This window comes from Pimephales promelas, chromosome 9 (genome assembly GCF_988280905.1).
Source record: "Pimephales promelas chromosome 9, fPimPro1.hap1.1, whole genome shotgun sequence".
Classification (NCBI taxonomy): domain Eukaryota; kingdom Metazoa; phylum Chordata; class Actinopteri; order Cypriniformes; family Leuciscidae; genus Pimephales; species Pimephales promelas.
The window spans coordinates 2,071,879-2,094,982 of record NC_142777.1 but is presented as its reverse complement, the minus strand read 5'-3'; the positions used below and the strand labels follow the sequence as shown (position 1 = coordinate 2,094,982).

The following is a 23,104-nucleotide window of genomic DNA, read 5'->3' as shown; positions in this document are numbered from 1 at the left end:
GGCTGAGGGTGGTTGATCCGGCGGGAAAGTGACGTCAATGCATTCCCTCTATTCATTTTGCGGTGAATTCAAACACTTTCTCACTGGATCTCCCAGGACTGTGCAGTAACGTTGTTGTGTGATTGAGATTGGCCAGCGAGTGAACCTGTTCTGAGCGCGGTTTCGTTCCACTTTCATGTCTCATATGCAACACAAATCTACTCAAGAGAAACACCCATACATGACAACTACTCACCTCAAACTTCTCGGAGTTGTGCATGCCAGGGATGGACTGCATCAGGTGAGAAGTGGGATGGTTGCCGAAATCTGAGCTGACGTAACCCACACGCAAACGGCCTGCGCTGGCCTTCAGGTCCTTCGGATGCTCATAAGCAGGTTTGTGAAGAGCATTGATCTATAAAGCAAGAAAAGTATTGCATTGATGCTCATACACAGGCCAGTGTAAATCCTTCCATGTGTAATATACACACCTTATCCAGACACAAGTTGCCATGTCTCTCTGCAATGGCCTTGCGGAAGCCGTGCGAGAGGGGGTACAGCATGCTGTGATGGGGGTGCACTGACGGCAGGCGGTTCTTATCCAGCTGATCAGCCACAATGCTCACCAGCTTCTTCATACGCTCGTCATAGTCAGTCCAGTCGCATACAATCTGAGGATCAGAGTAACACAGCATCACACACACGTTCCCACCCGAGAGCGGCGTGAAAATGTGCACGTTCAGGACACACAGCCACATTACAATGTAGAGTGATCTATTATTGGATGTAATTCAGTTGTGCATTTCAGAGATGTACATACACAAATCACATCACAGTTAGCTAAATTAAAGGTATAGCGGAGGATCTTTCCGAATTTTAGAGAAGACCCGCCCTCTCCAATTTTTTTAAAAAATGCACATGCACAAACTTGACGCTTCAAATAAGGATAAATTACATTGTTACACCAAAAGGTAAGTTTTAATAATGTATTTGTCATTGAATCATTAATTCAAGAGATTCGTTCAAAAAATGCTGATTCATCCAGTAATGAAACAAGTGAAGCAATCAAAACTGTATCTCTTTATTCATTTTTGTTAGCCTGGCGAATTATTTGTGTCCGTGTATGTTTTTGTCTTTATTTTTTGTTTCTTGTTTATCTGTATTATTTAATGATTTGTAATGTTTAATACAAAAATAAAACAAGTGAAGTCTTTGAGTGTCATTATGAATGAATCATTAAAGGTATAGCGGAGGATCTTTCCGAATTTTAGAGAAGACCCGCCCTCTCCAATTTTTTTTTTAAAAAATGCACATGCACAAACACAACACTCTTGCTCCCGAGAGGGAACGCCTATTACGCCTTATACAATTATGTTGAAAATTATAAACTAAATAAAACCTTTCGTGTTTTATTTACTTATTATACTGATCGATTGAGTGACCGAGGACTCAAGTATCACACGAAATACGTTCTGAGGAAACTATTTTGCAAATCGCAATTACGTTACATGGCAACATATAAAAGCAGTGCTATTACGTTGGTCCTTAACCTAATATGTCTCATTGTTAATACGTAGGTATGTTATTTTTATACATAGTTGCATATGTAATGGAGAAGTAGCTTGTTGCATTTGTGTCATAATAAACACACAAGGTTTTAGAATATTTCAGCGTGATGCCATTTACCATTTGGCTACTTTAGACAAATTGAGATGTTTACCGTGTCTATGTGCCAGGGCTAGCATTGCTAAGTAGCTTGCATTAACTTTTACTAGTGATTTTAAATGGATTTCTCCAAATAGCATGACAAACTTTACCTGTCTAGTAGAATCTTCGCGACTGCGGCATCAGTGAGAAGCCCAAATTGTGCTTTTAGCGTGACGCCAGCGTGTGACATTCACCCAAAATCACTCTGGTCTTGTTTCTATATTATGCAGCCTTTCTCTTCATATCATACACTTCGTATACATTGACCCTCAGCCATTTCCAAAGGAATGGCTGAAACCGTAACTCTGACATAATACACCTGAAAGTGAAAACTACATAGGGATGAGCACGTACGTAAACATATCACCAGAATGATTGACACTTAGGTGGACCAATAGTATAGACTACCCACCCGGAAAAAGAAAATCCTCCGCTATACCTTTAATTTAGCTAGAAACAATGAGCTTATTGAGGTAATGCACACTTGTGGTTCTGCCGTACCTGTAGACAGTGAGCCAGGTTACAGTAGGCATCAGGGAAGTCGGGCTTGAGCTTCAGGGCAGTGCGATAAGAGGCAATCGCCTCAGGAATGTTCCCAGAATCCTTTAAGGGCAGAGTGACACCGTTTGAACTCAAAACAACACTGACAATACGTATTATTCTTAATGGCTCATGATTCATACCTTGTGTATGGAAGCCAAGTTGCTGTGCGCGTCGGCAAAAGCGGGGTTGATCTGAATGGCTCGGGTGTAGCACGTCAGCGCCCCCTGAACGTCCTGCATCTCTTTAAGGGTGTTACCCATGTTGGAGTAGGCATCAGCAAACGTGGGGCTGATTCTGTTCATCGAGTACAAACAGACAGTGAGACTTCGAAAGACACTAGTAGAGGGTATGCGTGTGACGTCACCGTCGGCTGGTTACACACACCGAGCGGCAGCATTTGTTTTCAGCGTGAATGCAGCGAAAAACACTTCGACAACGGGAAAGAGCTTTGAGGTAGACTGCACAACTAGATTTGACAAGAAATCTGAGGTATATACATTTACAGACTGCCGAAAGCTACAGAACAGAGATGCAAATGGTTCGCTGTAACTCATAGAAACAACTGGATCCAGGCAGAGAATTTGCAGGGGTAAAATCATACTCTATCCACTAGGGCTGGGTAAAAATATCGATTCACCAATGCATTGCAATTTTTTGCTTCTCAATTCAATATCGATTCATCAAATCCTATGAATCGATTCAGCCATCCAGGCCAGTGGCGGCGCTGTGGGCTACACTCTAGTGAGAGCGTTCAGCGTTGTAGAAGTCGCGCTTTAACGGACAACAGCTGCACTCCGTTCAAGCAGGCGTTCAAGCCTGATTCAAGCCTGCACCAAAATTAAAACCCGACGTTTGGGCTCATTTTGGATTCCACTGTAAGCCGGGAACTATGGAAGCTTGTTTCCGCCGCAGAATGGAAAATAAAAAAGGTAATTGCGACTTTTTATCTCGCAATTCTGACTTTATTTCTCACAATTGCGAGATATAAAGTCACAATTGCGGGATATAAAGTGAGAATTGCGGGATATAAAGTCACAATTGCGGGATATAAAGTCAGAATTATGAGATATAAAGTCACAATTGCGGGATATAAAGTCACAATTGCGGGATATAAAGTGAGAATTGCGGGATATAAAGTCACAATTGCGGGATATAAAGTCAGAATTGCGGGATATAAAGTCAGAATTGCGAGATATAAAGTCATTACATAAACATTTTTACACAGAAATGAAGGCGTAGTACTAGAGCATAAATACAATGCACCCTAAAAAAAAAAAATATTTCATATGCAAGCTAATGGTGTAGTTGAGGAATTGTGTGGTATATGGATACAAAAGTACTTTATATCTCAATAATGAATAGATGAGAAGTAAACAAAAAATATATATATATATATTATTTGTATGATTAAAAATGTATATTTTTGAACAATTACTCAATCAATTGTTGGGGTCGTATAGACCCCGAAGCCCAGAAGTGTAAACAAGACCATTTGAAGGTTAAATCCCCGGCGTCGAAATTAGGCGCATATAAACGTGAGGAAACATGATTCCTGCATATCCATGATCACTGGATCTTTGGTAAGTTGTAAGAAACACTATATCGAGAGGTCAACCTTTAGTTTAAACTGATAATGGTTTGTTTAACTGTGTTATTCAGTCACGCTGCAGCTCTTCTGCCACTCGGTCCGGCTGAGAAAGTGACGTCAACGCAAAGCCTCTATACTAAACAGCATATGAGCATATCTAGACAGGAGAACATGCCTGATGGCCTCCTTATAGTGCATGAGAGCCTCCTGAAGTTTCCCCTGCTGCTGCAGGACACTGGCCAGGTTTGAATGGGCAGCGGCAAATTCAGGGAAAACCTTCACAACACAGGAAAACAAGACATGATTCAAAATCCATCCCTTTTTAAACGCACATAACAAGAGATGTGTTTTGAGTGGACTCACCTCCAGCGCTTTCCTGTAGAGCTGCACAGCATCCTCGATGTTGCCTTGCTCACGCTTGATGTTGGCCAGATTGTTCAGGGAGTCGGCGTGAGTCGGGCACAGACGCAGGGCGGTGTTGTAACACTCCTCAGCTTCAGAAACCTAATGGGAAATGTGTAAGTTAGCAGATGACTATAAAGGTACTGGACCAAAATCAGTTCACATTTGAGAATTTTGGGTTCAAGCGGATTCGCTTGTGTTCAAGTGTTTCAGACAACGCTCGAACACCAAACTGATTCCTCTTTAGCGATTCTTAGCCAAAACGAGGTCTCTCATGTCCGACTTTTCCCAGATTTAAGAATCAACTTAAACAATGACTCAAGTAGGGTATCGTTTGAATTTGAACGATTCTGATTCCGATTCCTTGTTTCGATTCCGGTTCCTAACGATTCTCGATTCCGATTCTTTTAAGAGGCGGGGTCAAAAAAGTTTAGCTAACCTTGCTAACCAACGGTCTTTCTGAAGGAAATAATCCTTCTGTCACAAATACTCCTTTTGTCACAAATTTTGCATTTTGCCGAGATTTCGTTATTTTTAGAAAACGAAGCCACACTTTGGATCGCCGACGTAAGCTACTCATGTTCGACTCGCGTGGTTATGCCAACACTTCCGGTAGACGCTTCTTCGTTGGTGTTGTCCAGCGGTTTCTTCTTCCGCTCGGCGGACTGTGAATATCGAAACTAGGAATCGAAATTTTAACTTTTGAACGATTCCGGGAAAAACGAAAAGTTAGTCTCGGTTCCAATCGATACTCGATTCTCGATACCCAACACTAGACTCAAGACACATCAAAATTGTGACCATTAAACAATTTTTCTTTTTTTTTTCTCTTCTTTAAAATCGAGGTATACGAATAAAGATCACTGTAGTATTGTGTAAGCATTTGTATGTATATCAAACCAGATTTAGTATTTATTGTAATTCCAGCATTTATTCTAATTCCAGTATTTTAGCATAATTGCAACGCATTTGAAGTACATAGAATAGCAGTTTACTGTATATGTGTAATTTGTCTGAAAACAGTGGTGTCTTTTGTAATCGTTACCGAATTTTAAGGTTTTCTTTAAACTGTGTAGTATTCTATTTAAACTTAAATGTTAGTTTTGTTATGTGTTGTTTTGTGATGACCTGACGGGGGACTGCAGATGGAAAGTAGCCCTGGGGCTAGGGTTGGGTATCGTTTGAATTTGAACGATTCTGATTCCGATTCCTTGTTTCGATTCCGGTTCCTAACGATTCTCGATTCCGATTCTTTTAAGAGGCAGGGTTAAAAAAGTTAAGCTAACCTTGCTAACCAACGGTCTTTCTGAAGAAAATAATCCTTTCTGAAGGAAATACTCCTGTAAAAATACACAAATTTTGCATTTTGCCGAGATTTCGCTATTTTTAGAAAAGCGAAGCCACACTTTGGATCGCCGACGTAAGGTACTCATGTTCGACTCGCGTGGTTATGCCAACACTTCCGGTAGACGCTTCTTCGTTGGTGTTGTTCAGCGGTTTCTTCTTCCGCTCGGCGGACTGTGAATATCGAAACTAGGAATCGAAATTTTAACTTTTGAACGATTCCGGGAAAAACGAAAAGTTAGTCCCGGTTCCAATCGATACTCGACTCTCGATACCCAACCCTACCTGGGGCTAATTCTGGCATATTTGCATTACTGAAATGTTTATCAATATGCATTGTCCCTTTTAAATAAATAAATAAATCTAATATATTCGAGACCTCAGCTTCAGCATCGGATACTGAACTCATAAAAATGCTCTGATACAAACAACCGATACCAGGCAGCGTGTGTACAGTGTTTGTGTACAAAAATACATAGGTCTAATAAACCTGCTGCTGTGATTTAATATTAATCAAACAACATAACTCACTGCTGTTGACTAAATAGGCTCGCTTTCGTAATTTTTTGTACAAAAAGATCCATCTAGATTTAATCTATACAGTAATGATTATGCAGTGTTTTTTTCACATTATTCATTATTCAAATTTACCTGAAAAACTCGAAACACAGTCTATTTCATTTGTAGCCTTTCTTTGTGCTATTTGTAATTTGACTATCTATACTTATTTCCAGAGATGTATAGTAACGAAGTAGAACTACTTAAGTACTAAAATGCTGTATCTGTACTCTACTAAAGTATTGTTTTTTTTCTCATACTTCTACTTTTACTTCAGTAGATATTTTCGATAAATTTAAAACTTTTACTTCGATATTTTTTTAATGTTCTGCTAGTTACTCGTTACAATTATAAAATTTTTTACGAATGATTCATTGCAAGTTGGCTTTCATGCTGCCTAAATCACACGCCGGTATTATAGGGTAATGGTATTGATTGACACATTGACAACTAATGCAGGGGTTGTCCTGCAATGACATTTTTTTGGCGCCAAAAGCAACTTTTTTTCCCGCCAAAGCGCCTTATTTGATTGCTAGTTCGAACTTTTGACTGCTTTCTTTAATAATTACATGACACAATACTTGTACTTTTACTTTTAGTACTTAAGTAGTGAATTTTTAAATAAACTACTTGCAATACTCAAGTACAAAAAATGTTGAATACTTCAGTACTTCTACTTAAGTGTGGTGCTAAAAGAGCACTTCAGTCACTTTTTTGATAGAGCACTTGTACTTTCACTCAAGTCCGGATGCTTATTTTATTACTGACTGCTTACGTGTCTTTAATAAGGTTTTAAATTCACATTAATTGGGCTGGTAATTTCTGTTGTTTTAAAATTGGAGTAAAGAATTGATACTTCCCTGGTGTCTAAACATTTGACCCACTGACCCAATCCTCAGCACTGAGCCCTGCTGGAGCGGCTCTAAAAATGTGCTGTGCTATTAAATGAAAGATAAAATATGACAGAGCAATAGAGTGAACAGTGAACCGAACAGAAGCTCATACAATGCATTTTAGATTAATTAAGCATGAAATATTATACATTAGTTTAATACTATAAATAACTGAAGGAACTATATATTTGATGAACAAATTAAACCAATATGATGTTATTTTGGTTTCTCTACCAATACTTTAAAAAATTACAAATGCACTGAAAATACAGGTATCGATGAGTAACAAAAATGAAAGTATCGGTATCGTACTCATTCAGTGCATCCCTAACACATTTTTTTACTTTTCTTTTCGCGATCCGTGGCTCAAAAACCGCAAATGATCATAACAGTGAATTTTGTGATCCGTTGCACCACCATCATTGATACGTGACACATAAATGTCGGTTCTTACATTGCCCTTCTCCTTCAGTGCATTAGCGAGATTGCAGTACGCATCAGGAAAGTGTGGTTGCAGCTCAATGGCACGACGGTAGGTGTCGATGGCCAGGTCGATCAAACCCTGCTCGTAGTACACGCAAGCCAGGTTCCCATGAACGACAGCATGGTTCGGGCTCAGGCTGAGGGCGCGCAGATAACCTGCAACAGCTCTGTGGAGGAAACAGGACATGAATCAGACAACGTTAAAACCAAATTCCAGGACTTTCGAGGACTACTTTTTTGGTTTTCAAGGAATACAATCAGAGATCTCACTAAGCAAACAATATTTTTATTACCTTTAAATTCTACAAAAGGTATAAAATATACCAATAAAACAAAATGGTACACATAAAGTGCATCACATGCAATGACTGTGGAAACTTTAATCATTGAAAGGATACTATGACAAAGATATCACTTTTCTTATTCTCATGAATATATGATTGACCCGAAAAATGAAAGCTGTGTCATATACCTGGATATTTATGAGAAATATCATGCAGAATGGCTCTATATCTATATAAGCGTTGAAAAGATTGTTTTATCAATCAAATTCAGGGCTCCAGACTAACTTCTCCACTGGTTGAACTGGTGCTACCAACTTTCTCAGTTGGTCGCACCAGCATTTGATTTAGTCGCACCTTTTTTTCTTTTTTTTTGCTACATGCCATGGGATTAATCAAAGCATGCTGATGAATAGTGGTTTTAATGGATCAAAGCTAGCAAAGGCTTTCTGGATTGCAGCATAAATACCTGTAATATATAAATTTTCATTGCCAAATTTCAGGATTTTGATGGATTTTGGACAGTAATATTAATCTATAATTCAAATGTAAAATGCTTAAAATTACATACAATCTATCTATTTACATTTGAATCATTATCTATCTATCTATCTATCTATCTATCTATCATATCTATCTATATATATTAGGGCTGTCAGTTTAACGCATTATTAACAGCGTTAATTTTTTTAGCGCGCGATTAACAGACTTTTTGTCCTACAACGTCCTCGCGTGGCACAAGCCATTGAAATGAAAGGGTTCAGAGCGCAGCGCGAGGATGTTTTGTGCCGCACACACTCGTTTGGGCTTGCGAGCCGGCCAAATAGTAACGTTACTTTTGAGTGGATGACGAGCGTGAGACGCCGAAATGGATGCCCTAAGATTCTGAATGGAAAGTTTACTTATAAAAAGTTGCCATATTGTCCCATTGACAAGACCAAGTGATCTGTGTGTTTTGTCGTTGTGAGCTGAGCTATCATCATCGCAGCACGGTCTGAAACACCACTTGATGATGGCCAAGCAAACACACACACACACACACACACAGATGATGCGAATTCTCCGCCCCCTCGCCAATATTAGGGCCTCGTCAGTATTTCTTTCACCCTTTTATTGATAGACAGTGTTACATTGTGTGAGAGATTATTTATAGGGTATATGTTAGTGTGAAATTGAACACTATTCCAATGTTATTTTCAATAATAATTTTTCCACTTTTCTCATGTTGATAAGAGCATTAAAATGAGGGAAAAAAAATTAACAAAAAGAAATCAAGAGGCATTTAGAATAGATAAAAATGTGCGATTAATCGCGAGTTAACTATGACATTAATGCGATTAATCGCGATTAAATATTTTAATCGTTTGACAGCACTAATATATATATATATATCATCTATCTATCTATCCATCTATCATCATCTTTCTATCTTTTAAAACTCATTAAACATTCACATGTATGCATTACATTTTAAAAGACTAGAGTATTATAATTACCTAATAGAGATTTTTCATTATCAAAGTTTATAGTTGTAACACAAATCAGAAATCTCACACTCCTTCCCTTCTGCATTTTATAATAACTTCCTTTTCCTCAGTCGAGCGATTACTCTCATCTAACCGCTGGAAAGACGTAGGAAGGGGGCACGCTGTTTCGTCAGACATTTTCATTTTTATATGCCTTAATTCGTGAATTCGTAATTGGCGCGGTCCACCATCAGTGTGCACTGCACGTGACGTCTAAGTTCGTCAATAAATAAACTGCACGTGTCTTGCGGAAGAACACTGTAGCCGGAGCTACTTCTGTCCATTAATGTCTATGGCGAGTCACGCAGGCATAAAAGTCGACCCCGGGATAAAATACTCCGAATATAAACACTTATTATCGGCATACCGTAGTGATTTAGGATCAGTCAAAAACACAGTTTGTAAAATGGATTCATGATGTAGCCTACTCGTTCATTTTGAACAGAAGTTACGGACTGAAGCAGCGGATATTCTGTTGCGCGATCATGTGCGACCACATACAATTTGAACTTGCACAGTCTGGAACCCTGAAATTACACACCAATTTCACATTTTGGCTTTCAATAATTCAAGTACGTTTTCATTAATATTGACTGTAATCCTGGAAGTGTAGCGACGGTGTACCTGTCAAAGATACGAGCCTCTTTCAGAACGTTGCCCAAGTTGATGTAAGCATCCAAAAAGTTCGGGTCCAAGGTCACAGCCTGTAAACCCATAGAACAGCCCATGTGATCATTGCGTTCGTTCATATCATTTACATATAGTGTGATTGTCACACACAACCAACCTTCTCAAAATGATGTATAGCCAGCCAGATCTCTCCCTGGGCGTTGAACACGCAGCCCAGGTTACTCCAAGCCACGGCGAAGTTCGGCTGCGTCTCAATTGCTTTCAGGTAACAAGCCTTGAACAGGTTAACAGTAAAGAAAAGAAAAAAAAAAAGAAGAAAAACAGGAGGAAGAGAGAAGGACGGAGAGCAGACAGGGGAGGGGGTTGTAAAAGAAAAGAAACCAAAAGATCAAATAAAAAAGGAAGAAAAAACAAAAAGGGCAGACAGAAATAGTGTTAGTATCTGTTCTCGCAAAAAGCAAAAAGTGAGTCTGCAGCACGGGCTCGCGTGCGCCGAATCTGCCGCGCTAAGCTGCACACTTTTCCTACGCTGCGCAAATCCAACCAACACCTACACTCAGACTTACATTCTTCAGTTATGCAGCGTCAAATCAACTTCACACGACTAGCAAAAAACACCACATCGAGTGCCGAGAAGACGGCTTTGGATCGTTGACCTCAGTAAATTCCCACAACCTTGAATGCAAGTGCGGTGTGCAGGTGGAGGTCCCTGTAATGCAAGCGCACAACCCGCACTGAGATTGCCGCTTGCGCAGTTTCCGCTAGCGCCCGCATTCGCCTGCGCTAACGCCGGCTCAGGGTGAAGACTGCAGACCTGGAGCGATCCCACTCCCGACCAGACTGGCACACGAAACGATGAAACTCTCCACCCTTCGACTCGAGTTCGCTTCCCACGGCCAAATCCGCTAAAACCCTAATGGAGATGTTCGTCTGAGAGTTAGCACTGTGCCAATAGAGTCATGTTTAGGGCTGTTTAGCCACTGGGTGCCATGCTAGCAGGAAAAGGGCGCGCAGATCTGCAACCCGAGAGCCGGGGGTCGAGGGAAGGGGAGAGTGCGGTTCAGGCGCGCGCGCGTTTTGGTCGCGGTTTTGTCGCTGCGCAGCCCTTGCGCCGCTGCAGACTCACAGCGCGTCATCTGCAACTCCAAATAAAGGAGAAAAAATAAATCATAATCCAAAAATGAACAGGAAAAAAATATCAACAAGTAAGAGAGTTAGAGGGTTCTTACTGTGCTTTTTGTTTTTGCATACAGCATCCAATCATTTGGCTTTGCTAATAAAACTTGGGTTTTGTTACCAATACTACGGTTTGGTTTGGTTCTTCTTCAAAGGAAGCCACAAGACAGAAGAACTCAGGCATTGGAGAAAGGTGTTTTTCTTTCTGTTTTGTTACAAACCCGTTACCATATTTTTGGACTTTGTCTGGGGGGGGCGGCCACAGCTGGAAGAGGAGAAGACTGACAGTCCTAGTGTTCCTGTCCACCGGACCGCACCTACGCAGGAATACAGTCACCCACCTGAAACCTTCTAAATAACAATATCAGTGGTGGAAAACCAAAAGAGACAAAATAAGAAAACAAGAGCGTTAGTAAAAGTTTGACATTTCATATCGATATCAAAACTTGTATTGACAAAGCAAAACAAGTAAAAGGAGAAAAAGAAATACAAAAATGCTGACCTAACATCAGTTTAAACCCATGCAATGGAAAGGGTTTCACATTTCTTACAAACAGGAATATGTTCGAAGGGGAGTGAAGAAAGGCTTTGAGTTGAGATTCACACACAGACTCAAGCTTCTCATGAGCGATCCACATTGTCAAATACAGGTAGAGGAGGAAGGCGAACTGGCTTGATCTTACCCAAATGAACTGATCACATTGCTCTGGGAATATTATTAACAAATCAGAACATACAAGGGGGAAGAAATGTAATCCAAGATACGTGTCCTTTTCTGTTTTCTTTGTTTACAGGGTTTAATACCTTTATCCTTTCCTGCTTTCTTGACTCCTGGCCAATGGATAAAAAGCCTTCATACTCATCTAGAAGCCTCCACAGCTCTGAAATAAAGAGGTCAACGCTTGTGTCGCGCGTGGGTAATTCTCTCTCTCTATCATGGTGTCTGACGCGTGCAGTGGAGTGCAAATAGCGATCTGTCTGCCTGGCACAGCCCAGGGCTGATGCACGGCGTTGGGAACACGTGAACCACATTTTTAACGGGGAAAAGCAGGGGGATGTGAGGGAAAACAGGCCGAAAGATTCAAATTTCACCGCGAGGCCCTTGAGAAGCAGCTTTTGGCTCGACTGAGGGGTCAGGCAGACAGTTCGAAGCGCGCACACTCCACGGGCCCTAAGCGAGCGCGCGGGGTTGGGAGCGACAGAGCAATTGGGGGGCCGCTGGCGCCCTCGTACTCTTCCCCACTCCGCACCCCTGGGCACCAAATAAGAGGGCTTCAAACCATCAGAAGGAGAACTCTCTCGTGTTAAACCCCCAAAGACCCACCGGAATCATTAAGCAGACGTTTACTAGAAGGCTTTTGAATACGCTAAATTAGCAGAATCGCATGGTTACGGGTTAGAAGCCATCTTATTTTTTGCACAGCAAATACCACTACCTTCATCAGTCCATTTATTTGCCCCCCCAAAGACCGAGCCAGTGAAATCCCTCCGAGAGACTACAGGGAAGAAGAAAAAGCATGCCAAAACTGCAGCATGTGTTTTAGGAGCACCCGTTTGGTAAGACACAGAATAGCCCAGCCTTTCTTCCTTTGTGTGGGGGTGAGCGAGGGCTGGCCGGGGCCAGGATGAAGAAGTGTTTAGACTGAGAGAAGCGTTGGAGTGAGAGAGGGGTGGACAGAGGGGGCGTGTCTCTAATCTAGCCATCCAAAATGAGGAACAGAACAAAACAAAAAGGCAAGTGAGAAGGGGGTAAAGGGGTCTTAACCTTGTTTAATAACAAAAAGAGATTGTTTTTGACTAGTTTGGTGAGATGCAGGTGGCTTTGGTTCACTCTGCTGCTCTACTGAGGCTGTAAAGAGTGCTGACATGGGGATATGACATGAGCAGCACGCTCTTAAGTGTGCCGACAAGCACTTACTGGGGAAGGGGGAAGAAGCTCAACACTCACTCCCAAAGTACAAGAATGGCTAGGTGTCTGACAGGGGATTATGGTCTAGAGCTATGAGTTCATACTAAAGAAACAAAAGAAATCATTATGTAAACGTGCAAGGGCCGACCTATTTAGACATACCTTTGCCTCTTCAAGACGCCCGAGCGCCTTCAGCAGGTTACCCAAGTCACTGCGAACACAATATAGATCCTGCAAAAAAAAGAAAACAGAGGGAAAAATGATCATTTCTAGCTGAATCCCAGTCTGAAGTCAAGTCACATTTATTTAGCGCTTTTTACACTACAGGAGATAACAGGAAAATAAAGCAACAAAGTCTGTTTCCAAAGGAAAATCACGTCACAGTCCAGCTTAAGTAAGTTCAGTGATGTTTCATTTTGTTGTAAAAAAGTAATTAATTTAGTTCATTCATTTATTTATATATATATATATATATATATATATATATTAGGGCTGTGCAAAATTTAATTGCGATTAATCGCATCCAAAATAAGTCTGTGTTTACATAATATATTTGTGTGTGCTGTATATAATTATTTTGTATATATAAATACCTATGCATGCATGTATATATTTAAGAATTATTTGCATTTAAATTCTGTGTGTGTGTATATATATAAATACATAATCTATATTATATAAATATAAATATTTTATATATGAATAACACATTTTCTTAAATAAATACATGCATGTGTGTGTATTTATATACACAAAATAATTATACACAGCACACACAAATATATTATGTAAACACAGACTTTTATTTTGGATGCGATTAATCGCAATTAATTTTTGCACAGCCCTAATATATATATATATATATATATATATATATATATATATATATATATATATATATATATACGGGACTTTAACGCATTAATTTAGATTAATTAATTGCAAACTTTAATGCATTAATTAACTACACAAAAAAAAGTACGCATTTTAATCACACTTATTTTTGCACCGCGGATTTCTCACTGGATTGGTTTCGGCGGGCTGATTATACTGGAGCACCAACTAGAGTTCATGACTTTTTTTACAGTCTACGCTTCAGACAACTAAACAACAAACCACAGTGAACATGAACGAAGAAGCTGAAGACCGCTTTAGTTGGGCCTGTGGATGGGAAATTTTGTTATAAAAACGAACGGATGGAAGCGTCATTAAGAGCATGGTGTGTGCAAGCTATGCAACAAGGAATTCGCATATCACGTTGACCCTCAAGTTTGACCTCAACGCAAAACATATACAATAGCACTGGTCTGCTAGACTTGGTTGAACAATATTTTGTTGCTTAAGCTTATGTATTCAGTCATTATTCAATGGTTTACTAAAAATCCATGTGAAAAAAAAATCTTCACTGTTCTCAGTTCAAATTACGCAATTAAAATGCGAATAATTTCGATTAATTAATTACAATTAATTAGATATATATATATATAGCCAGTCTAGAGAAAACCGTGGTGTCATCGCCCAGCTCAGCTCTCATATAATGGTGTGAATGCAGGAGATCAATAATACTGTTGAGCATTAAATGGCTGTTAGATGTCAGGCAGGACTCACAGGGTTGTACTGGAGAGCGGAGACGTAAGCTTGAACGGCTCCCTCCATGTCTCCGGCTGCCACCAGCGCAGCTGCCAGGTTGATGTATCCGTCGATGAAGTCCGGCTTGAGGCGGAGCGCGTGGCGGTAGTGCTCGATGGCCTCCTGTAGTTGACCCCGCTCCTTGTACACATTGCCCAGGTTAGAGTAAGCCTCGGCCAGCATGGGGTTCTGCTTGATGGCCAGCGTGCTGAAGTGGGCCGACCTGCAGACACAGCCAATATTAGGAGGACAAGACTCGACTAGGGGTGTAACGATTTTCGTTATACCGCGATACTGAACTCACGATTCGAATCGTGATACTGTCATTGCGTACCGAACACGCCCCGCCCAGTCCGGCTCAAAGGACCTCATGTCTTATGTAAACAGTACACAATGAATTCAGTTTTGTAGCCTAACCACCATTAACACCAAATAACAAGCTCTGTGTTTTGTTACTTTCGATAATAAGCAAGTTGTAATCTTTCAAAAACTGTCTATTTGATCACGAAATTCAAACAATAAATGCCGTTTTGGCGCTCTTTGATGTGGCGTGACAGAACGCTTACTAGGATCCTTATGTCAAGCGGCAGCGCAGCGCGCGCGCGCGAGTAAACGCAATCATCTCTTCCTCAGTCACAGAAAGGGTTGGGTATCGAGAGTCGAGTATCGATTGGAACCGAGACTAACTTTTCATTTTTCCCGGAATCGTTCAAAAGTTAAAATTTTGATTCGTAGTTTCGATATTCACAGTCCGCCGAGCGGAAGAAGAAACCACTGAACAACACCAACGAAGAAGCGTCTACCGGAAGTGTTGGCATAACCGCGCGAGTCGAACATGAGTACCTTACGTCGGCGATCCAAAGTGTGGCTTCACTTTTCTAAAAATAACGAAATCTCGGCAAAATTTGTGACAAAAGGAGTATTTCCTTCAGAAAGACCATTGGTTAGCAAGGTTAGCTAAACTTTTTTGACCCCGCCTCTTAAAAGAATCGCAATCGAGAATCGTTAGGAACCGGAATCGAAACAAGGAATCGGAATCGTTCAAATTCAAACGATACCCAACCCTAGTCACAGAATGGACACCTGAAGGTATGTTGAAAGATACAGGATACTTACAGAAAGGCATCATAACTCGTGTAATCGCTCAATCAGTGTTTCAGCAGCGGAAAGACGTCAATAAAACCGCATAGCTTGTCACTAGCATTATATTTACCTCAATAGGCAAGTGATTCAGTGTCCACAACTTTGGTTCCTATAAATGTAGCCTGTATAATATATTTTACTTAACCTGTTAATGATATCTTGATTATTTAATGTATGTTTAAAATATCTTTCATGAAAATGACAACTGTGCAAATTATATTTCAATAACAAATTAGAGTAAAAACACAAGTTAATGCAAAAACTGCCTTATGTTCAGTTTACATGTTTTCATACAATGTGTTGTGTGCTGATTATTATATCTAAAAAATAAATTTAGGTTAAAAGTCTAGGGTACAACCTTTAATGTTATAGTAATGTGCGGCTCCTTATACAGTTTACAGCATTAGAAGATTTGGCTTTTAATCCTTGTAAAATGTTTAATTGTAATTGAATTAATTTAAAGACAAAGACTTTTTTTTTCATTAAACCACTGTTTAAAAAAAAGCCATTTTAGCTTTCTAAACCGAACCGAGACGTCAAAACCGTGGGAAAACCGAACCGTAAAAGAAAAAAAAACGAGTTTGAATTGTCATAATTATTAGGGCTGCAACATTGATAATAAAAGTACTAGGGGTGGAGCGGATCGCAGTTGATCCGTACGGACCAGTCGGCCCTCGGTTCGTCACGCACGTGATTCGCGGATTAACTGCTAAATTCAACCATCATAGAGTGAAAGTTTATAGTTTGGGCGTGTTATGTCTCGTCAATTTAACTGAAGAAGCGGTGAAAATCGTGACTCGCGCGTTCTGTACGCACAGCCACACACTCACAGAGAAAGGAAGAGAGATAGCGACACGTTTCAGACAGCGCTCGACCACCGAATTGAACCCTCTGTGGCGTTTCCTTACCCTTGAAGAGACAAATACACACAAAATACCCGTCTAAACACCCGTCTCGGCAAGTATTCTCTCGGTTATGTCATAAGTGAACAGTTGAGAACGGACCGGATCTGTTGGTTTATTCGCTCTTAAAGTGACAGCAGCCTAATATTCCTGCTATCTGCCATTAATTTTAATAAAACAACAACTTTTAACTAATATGAAACCATTCAATTCAAATAGCGTTTACATTTAGGCTTAATTATTCATTTCTGTGCCCAAAATACGACTGTTAGACTTTGCACATGTGTGTATTTGTTCTTATTTTATTACTCACCTGTTTTAAATAATGTGTGAACTTTATCAGTTAGGCTGAAAAGCAAAGTTATTGTTATTGAAAAGCATTGTTTGGAGAACAACATTGGTCGGGATGTGTAATAACATTTTTTTAAATAATGGATTGAAATTCATTTATTTGAATAATTAAACATTTTGGATTAAAACATTTAATTCAACAGATGATCAAAATAGCTGTTAGTTGCAGCCCTAGTAATGATGGGATTCTAGTTTTTCTTTTAGAAAAATAGTTTACAACTTCTGACAGACAGAAATCGAAAACCGACAGAAATCAGCCAATCCTGTAGGACATCTCAACCCTAATGAGCAAGGACACACGTATTGTATCCTATTGTCACGATTATGACATTTTGGATGTTTAATTGTCTATAAAATAATTGCGGTTATGCAGATTTAGGGTTTGTCGTTCATTCATTTGTGTGCTTCATTCATTAAATAATTGTGATGAATTTAATCATTTTCAAGTTATCATTTTGCAGTGTAAGTTCACAGTTAACACCTTTAAATAATAAATAACTGTATTCAATAGCTATGACAATTTATTAAACTTAGTAAGTGTATAAATCAGCAGCAAAAATTAATTCTTAAAAAAATATGCACAGTAATTTTATCAAATCTAAACATGTTAATAAAAACAAATTACTATTAGTACTTTGACAAAATTCATTCAGGTATTCGTACATTTAACAATTTTATATGTATGAATGTAATGATATCAGAAATGTATATATTTATATACACTACACAAATAATATACAAATGATGCTTATTTTAAATGTATTGTGCAGTTTTTTAATGGGGCAACAGGACATGATAGATACGACAAAAAAAAAATAGGCTTTTAATAATCTTTCAGTGCACAAAACCGTGATAATATGAAACGCTTTAAAACAGAGCACGCATGCGCATCACGGGCGCAGAATCATGTGCTTAAAGCACGTTTGATGCTACTTCATAGTCCTTGTGCTGTGTGTGATTAACAGGCACGCGGTAGCGACTCGAGTCGTTTAAAAATAGCAAAAATAAAGTCATTGAATGCAAATCCACAGCGTTTTATCTATAGGTCAAGGATTATAATGAGAATATATCATATTGGAGAGAGTTTTACCCTTCATCCTGCCGTAACCGGACGAGGCGCATGCTGTTTAAATACTGATGGAGAAAGATTGCCAGCCGCAGAAGAGAGAAGACGAGTTTCTGTGAACTTTAATTGAATTAAGTAAATAGACACCTGTCCCTCACATTAAGCTATGGAATGGCTTCAGATGGCTTTGAATATACAGCGGGAAAACTTAATTAGTGCTCGTCTATTTCTTTAGGTCCACTTCCCCTTGAGCCCTAGGCCTATAAAAGAGCGCAGTAAACATAAAACAATCGCGATCAGACGGTTGTTTGATTATCACCACAGGCCTCTCTGTTGAGAAACCTGACGCATGTATATAGATTCTCCTCTGCCATCGCATCTGTCAAAATCAATTTTTAATAAATTCAAATTGCGATTCGATTTCGATTAATCGTTCACGGTCTGACCTCTCGGAACCAAATCACTTCCATACTATTGAAGTAGCTCCTTTTTAGGTACTAAATTGTCATCGGAGGCTGATATGCAGCTCTTAAAGTGATGATACACAGGGCAACTTTTTGAGCAATGTTGCTGGGCAATTGTGCCGAGCGATTGTTGCTTGGGCACTTTCCCATTAAAAATGGGCAAAACATTTCTATCTGGATAATTAAGATCAGCCGTGGGCCCTGTGTCTCATCTGGTTGCCCATTGATGGCAACAAAGTCCAGAAATATTGCTCAAAAGTTGCCCTGTGTATCATCACGTTTACTCTCAGACAGGTGGTGTTGTGGTGCGCGCTAGGGAACGTAAATTCACCACACGTCATCACGTCATCATATCATTGATATCGCAATATGACACTTTTTTATCATGTAAAAATGTATACCGGTGTTATTGTGGACGCTATGATATGGCACACCCTACCCAAATGACATATTTAAACCTTGAAAAATATTGTCTTCATGCCTTAAAATATCTTGAATGTAACTCGACACCCTTGCCTCATTTAGTATGTGGAGTTCTATGAATATGCAAATGAGTCCCGCCTCCACTCATTCACTCCACTAGTTGACAGTCACACGTTGATCTGATTGGTTACAAGGTGGTTTGTGACGTCAGAAACACCAGCGATTTCAAAGCGTGTTTTTGGTTCACTGCAGTTTTAAGGAGGAAATACTCAGCAATGCTGTCCACTTATCAACTTACACATGGTTGTCTAAAAGCATATTAAAAACACCACATAAAATTGATTTTCACAGCATTAACAAAATTATGGACAGATCCCTTGAGGCAACCGCGAGGCTGATGACGCTTTGAAGTGATAATGATCGATCGATTTGATTTCTCAATTCATGACCCCTTTGAGGCATTAAGGCATTGATTAAAACCCAATCAACACAACACCTCCACCGTGACGCGTGCCAGACGCCCATCTCACCTGTCAAGCCTGCGACACTGGAAGTGTATGGAGGAGAGCAGCAGCAGAACGCCGGTGTTATCGGGCTCCTGCCTCCACAACTGCATGCAGTGGCGCTCGGCCGCCTCGAAGTCCCCCGACTGATACTCCCGGTGCGCCAGCTCTGCCAACCCTTGGAAGGAAAGCAAACGTTTGGTTGGTTCTGGAGCACCAACACAACCCAGAGGAGGGGGAAACAACATGTTAGAAGAAATGAAAATGAGGTCAAATAATAAAAAATAAAAATAATAATAAAAAAGAACAGTTGTGCTGTTCAGAAAGATTAATCGCATCCAAAATAAAATTGGTGTGTGTGTATGTATATAAAATACACACATGCATGCTTTTAAGAAAAATGGTTATAAATAATAATTTATATTATATATTAATATATAAATTTTTTATACACAATGCAAATATTTCTTAAAAATATACATGCATATGTGTGTATATAAAATTGTACTCACACATATATTACATAAACAAACTTTTATTTAGGATGTGATAAGGCTAATTGTTGCCCAGCACCATTTTTATGCTGTTTTTAACAACAACAACAACCATAAAAGTGCAAATTTTCTAAAACTAGCATTGATGGTTCCAGTAATGATGATAGCACTTCTGATGCAGACATCAAAAAATATGTAATTAAAAAAAATTGACCAAAGAAAGTCAGAAACTAATGATCTAAATGAGTCGTTAATGATTTTAACGTTTCAAAATTGATAATAATTTAACTGAAAGTTAAACTCAGATGTAAAGGATTAAAAGGAATGAATAGAGATGGAAATGAAATGGAGATGAGGACTGGTATGAAGGAGTAGGAAATGATATTAAGAACCTGAAAAGGACAACATAGGTTGGGTAAAATTGGCTTCATTTCATTTTGTAAAGAGGGACAGAAAGAGTGATTTTCTTGCGGTTTATAATAATTTCACAACACAATCACAAAACTGAGGAATTTCGTTAATCCAAAAAGCAAAACAAAACAAAGACATGATCTTATTTTGATGCCAGTTATTCTTTTCTGGGAAACGAGGTATCAATGGCTCATAAAATGAATAAGTTACAATACAATTATACACAAGAGGAACCGAAATTAGCCATAAACACTGAATATTACTATTTTAATGTTTTTTTAAATGTTGTAAAGAAAGATATTTAAAAGGTTTTCATATTGAAAAATAAATAGGCCTACTTTACTTTCTCAGAAGGCTAACTTACTCCCATTTCCATAATGCAATTCGGGCCCTATTTTCTAACCTCGGTTTAAATTTAGGAAAAGTCATTTTCAATTACTAATGGCACAATCCTGACACACACACACTACTGGTTATCGACTACTATTATCAGATGTTATGACTTATGAGTGAACAAATGATCATATTACAAACAGCCGTCCATTAAGTAAACAGTAACAGCAGATGGAAGAAAGTCACACCACCGTAACCAGGTTAGTTATTACTACATAAATGTCACTAGTGTTGCGGAAATAGTTCATAACTACCATTAATATATGCACATAAATCTACCCGGACAAACTACTTGACAGTTTAATCATGACACGCATGCAAAGAGGTCAGTATTACAAAGTTATTAAACCTGCCACAAATAAGACAGTTTTCAAATTAATAAAAGCGGGAGATTATAATCAACCAAAGCCAAAACTACCGTTATTGTCATGGTTACCTGTGCTATCAGCCACGTTCCCCACCGAGCTCGCCATCTCTCCTTCACTCTTCACCGAATCCTGCGAGGCGGCGGACAGTGTCGCGGTTTAATATGAGATGTAAAATATAAAGGTTTCGAATTTACTTAATATGTTTAAAACCAGATTCAGATATTATGGCGACTAAATCTCCGGTAAACAGCCTGCGGTCTTGCTGCTGCTAGGCTAACACACTACAGGAGAACGCGGACAAATTCACGGAATCTGACGCGCACGGATCGTTTTTCTCGACGGCACTTGTTGAAACAATATATATCTATGAGTCTAAGAGCTCAAATATAGTTGGCTAGTTAAACATGCGAATTTATGTTCGATACTTTCACCATGGCGGAATTTTTTAGCTAACAATGGCTTTCCACTCTCCAGCGAAATGGCGGATGTGACCGGAACTTCTTTTTCGAGGAGGAGGGGCGTGGATGTTAAAAACGTAGAGCCATAGCGCACGATTCCTTCAGAACTCATATAAAAGCATATATCGACAAATCAACGTTATATATCAGATATAGAAAAACAAGAATGTTTAATCTTCTATATCGGTTTTTCTTTTCAAATCCTAACAGTGTTTGTGTACTCTGATACTGCTCTTTGTCTTCTTCCGCTGTATATGATTGCGCGAGCAGCACTGTAGATCAAATTGCGGTAGATGAAATATGGCCGCGTTCGAAGGGGTGTGGGTGCAAACAACACCGTTTAGGCGGGAACTATTTGCACTGCATTCCCATACACCGTCTATGTTTGAATTAAAGCGAGATACTATATGGGAATGAAATAAACATTTAAATAATAGATATTAACTTATTTGCCCATTTGTTTATATCAGCTGATAGCCCCTTTTGACTTATGGAATTAAAACAATGGAAGTCAATTTGGTCCATCAACTGTTTGGTTACCCATTTATCTTTTGTGTTCAGCCGATTCACACAGCTGTTGGGTTGGTATAGTATAGGCTAAACCACAATTTTTCATTTTTGGGTGAACTATCCATCCCTTTATTCAGCAATATTGTTGATGTGCCAGAACTCATCTTAGCTGGATGATGACATCACTGTTTTCTGCAGAGCTTCTTAATATCAAAATTGTATTCATTACAGTTACTGAAATGGAATTAATCAACAATTAACTGACTTCAACATAATGGTGACTGTTTGTGTTTTTAGATCTGCTTTGCAATCATTAAATTGTTATTTTCCTATTTATCACTGTAACACTGCTTTGGAACAATCTTTATTGCATAAAGCTCTATCTAAATAAAAGTGACTTGACTATAGCCTACACTATGACAATCATTCTGTAAAGCAAATTTTCTGAAATTATTTAAATAAGCAGAATATGAGGTGTTGCCTAATCAAATCTGCACTTAATTTGCATGAATTTCCAGAACAGAAATATAAACATTGGATGAAGCCAGGTGAAATTCTTGTTTCATTGACAAAGTTAAAGGTTTTTACAGAGGAGATTTTGGATTTCTCTTTCTATTTCTCCACAAATCAGAAACTGGAGCTGATCTACCAGTGTGAAAAAGCATTCGATTTAATAGATTGAAAAGTTAAAAAGACAAACCTTATGTCGGCTTGTGTTAAAGCTATGCCAACTTAAAATCTTGTCTTAACATTTATAACAGGTGAATTTAGGTTGAACCTTTTTTTTTCCATTCTATTTTATTTCAGTGTTTGTTTTATTTGCAAATAATGATAATGACCCTACAGACATTCACACAAACTCAAACATTATTTGCAAACTTGTCCAATCTCAGTGCTTTAATATTTCTGCATTTCTTTCTCAGCAAATTCAGCAGTTTTGTTACTTTTACGAGGCCAGAGAGATTTAGAA

The 23,104-nt window shown here is 39.0% G+C and overlaps 1 protein-coding gene across 4 annotated transcripts in view; it reads right to left on the bottom strand.

Moving 5' to 3' along the window:
- LOC120464399 (UDP-N-acetylglucosamine--peptide N-acetylglucosaminyltransferase 110 kDa subunit) overlaps window positions 1-21,658 on the bottom strand; it is a 35,387-nt gene extending 13,729 nt beyond the window's left edge. For 2 of the 4 annotated variants that reach the window (XM_039653870.2, XM_039653872.2), the window contains exons 1-13: window positions 21,235-21,658; window positions 19,528-19,708; window positions 14,628-14,871; window positions 13,182-13,250; window positions 10,092-10,208; window positions 9,929-10,008; window positions 7,469-7,664; window positions 4,181-4,321; window positions 3,993-4,093; window positions 2,370-2,523; window positions 2,188-2,289; window positions 471-650; window positions 236-394 (exon numbers count right to left, since the gene is read on the bottom strand). In XM_039653870.2, coding sequence (XP_039509804.1) covers window positions 236-394; window positions 471-650; window positions 2,188-2,289; window positions 2,370-2,523; window positions 3,993-4,093; window positions 4,181-4,321; window positions 7,469-7,664; window positions 9,929-10,008; window positions 10,092-10,208; window positions 13,182-13,250; window positions 14,628-14,871; window positions 19,528-19,708; window positions 21,235-21,271 — 1,761 coding nt within the window. In that variant the 5' untranslated portion in view covers window positions 21,272-21,658. The remainder of the gene's footprint in view (window positions 1-235; window positions 395-470; window positions 651-2,187; window positions 2,290-2,369; window positions 2,524-3,992; window positions 4,094-4,180; window positions 4,322-7,468; window positions 7,665-9,928; window positions 10,009-10,091; window positions 10,209-13,181; window positions 13,251-14,627; window positions 14,872-19,527; window positions 19,709-21,234) is intronic. The other 2 variants (XM_039653871.2, XM_039653873.2) reach the window with 1 other exon arrangement.
- Window positions 21,659-23,104: the final 1,446 nt, after the last annotated feature.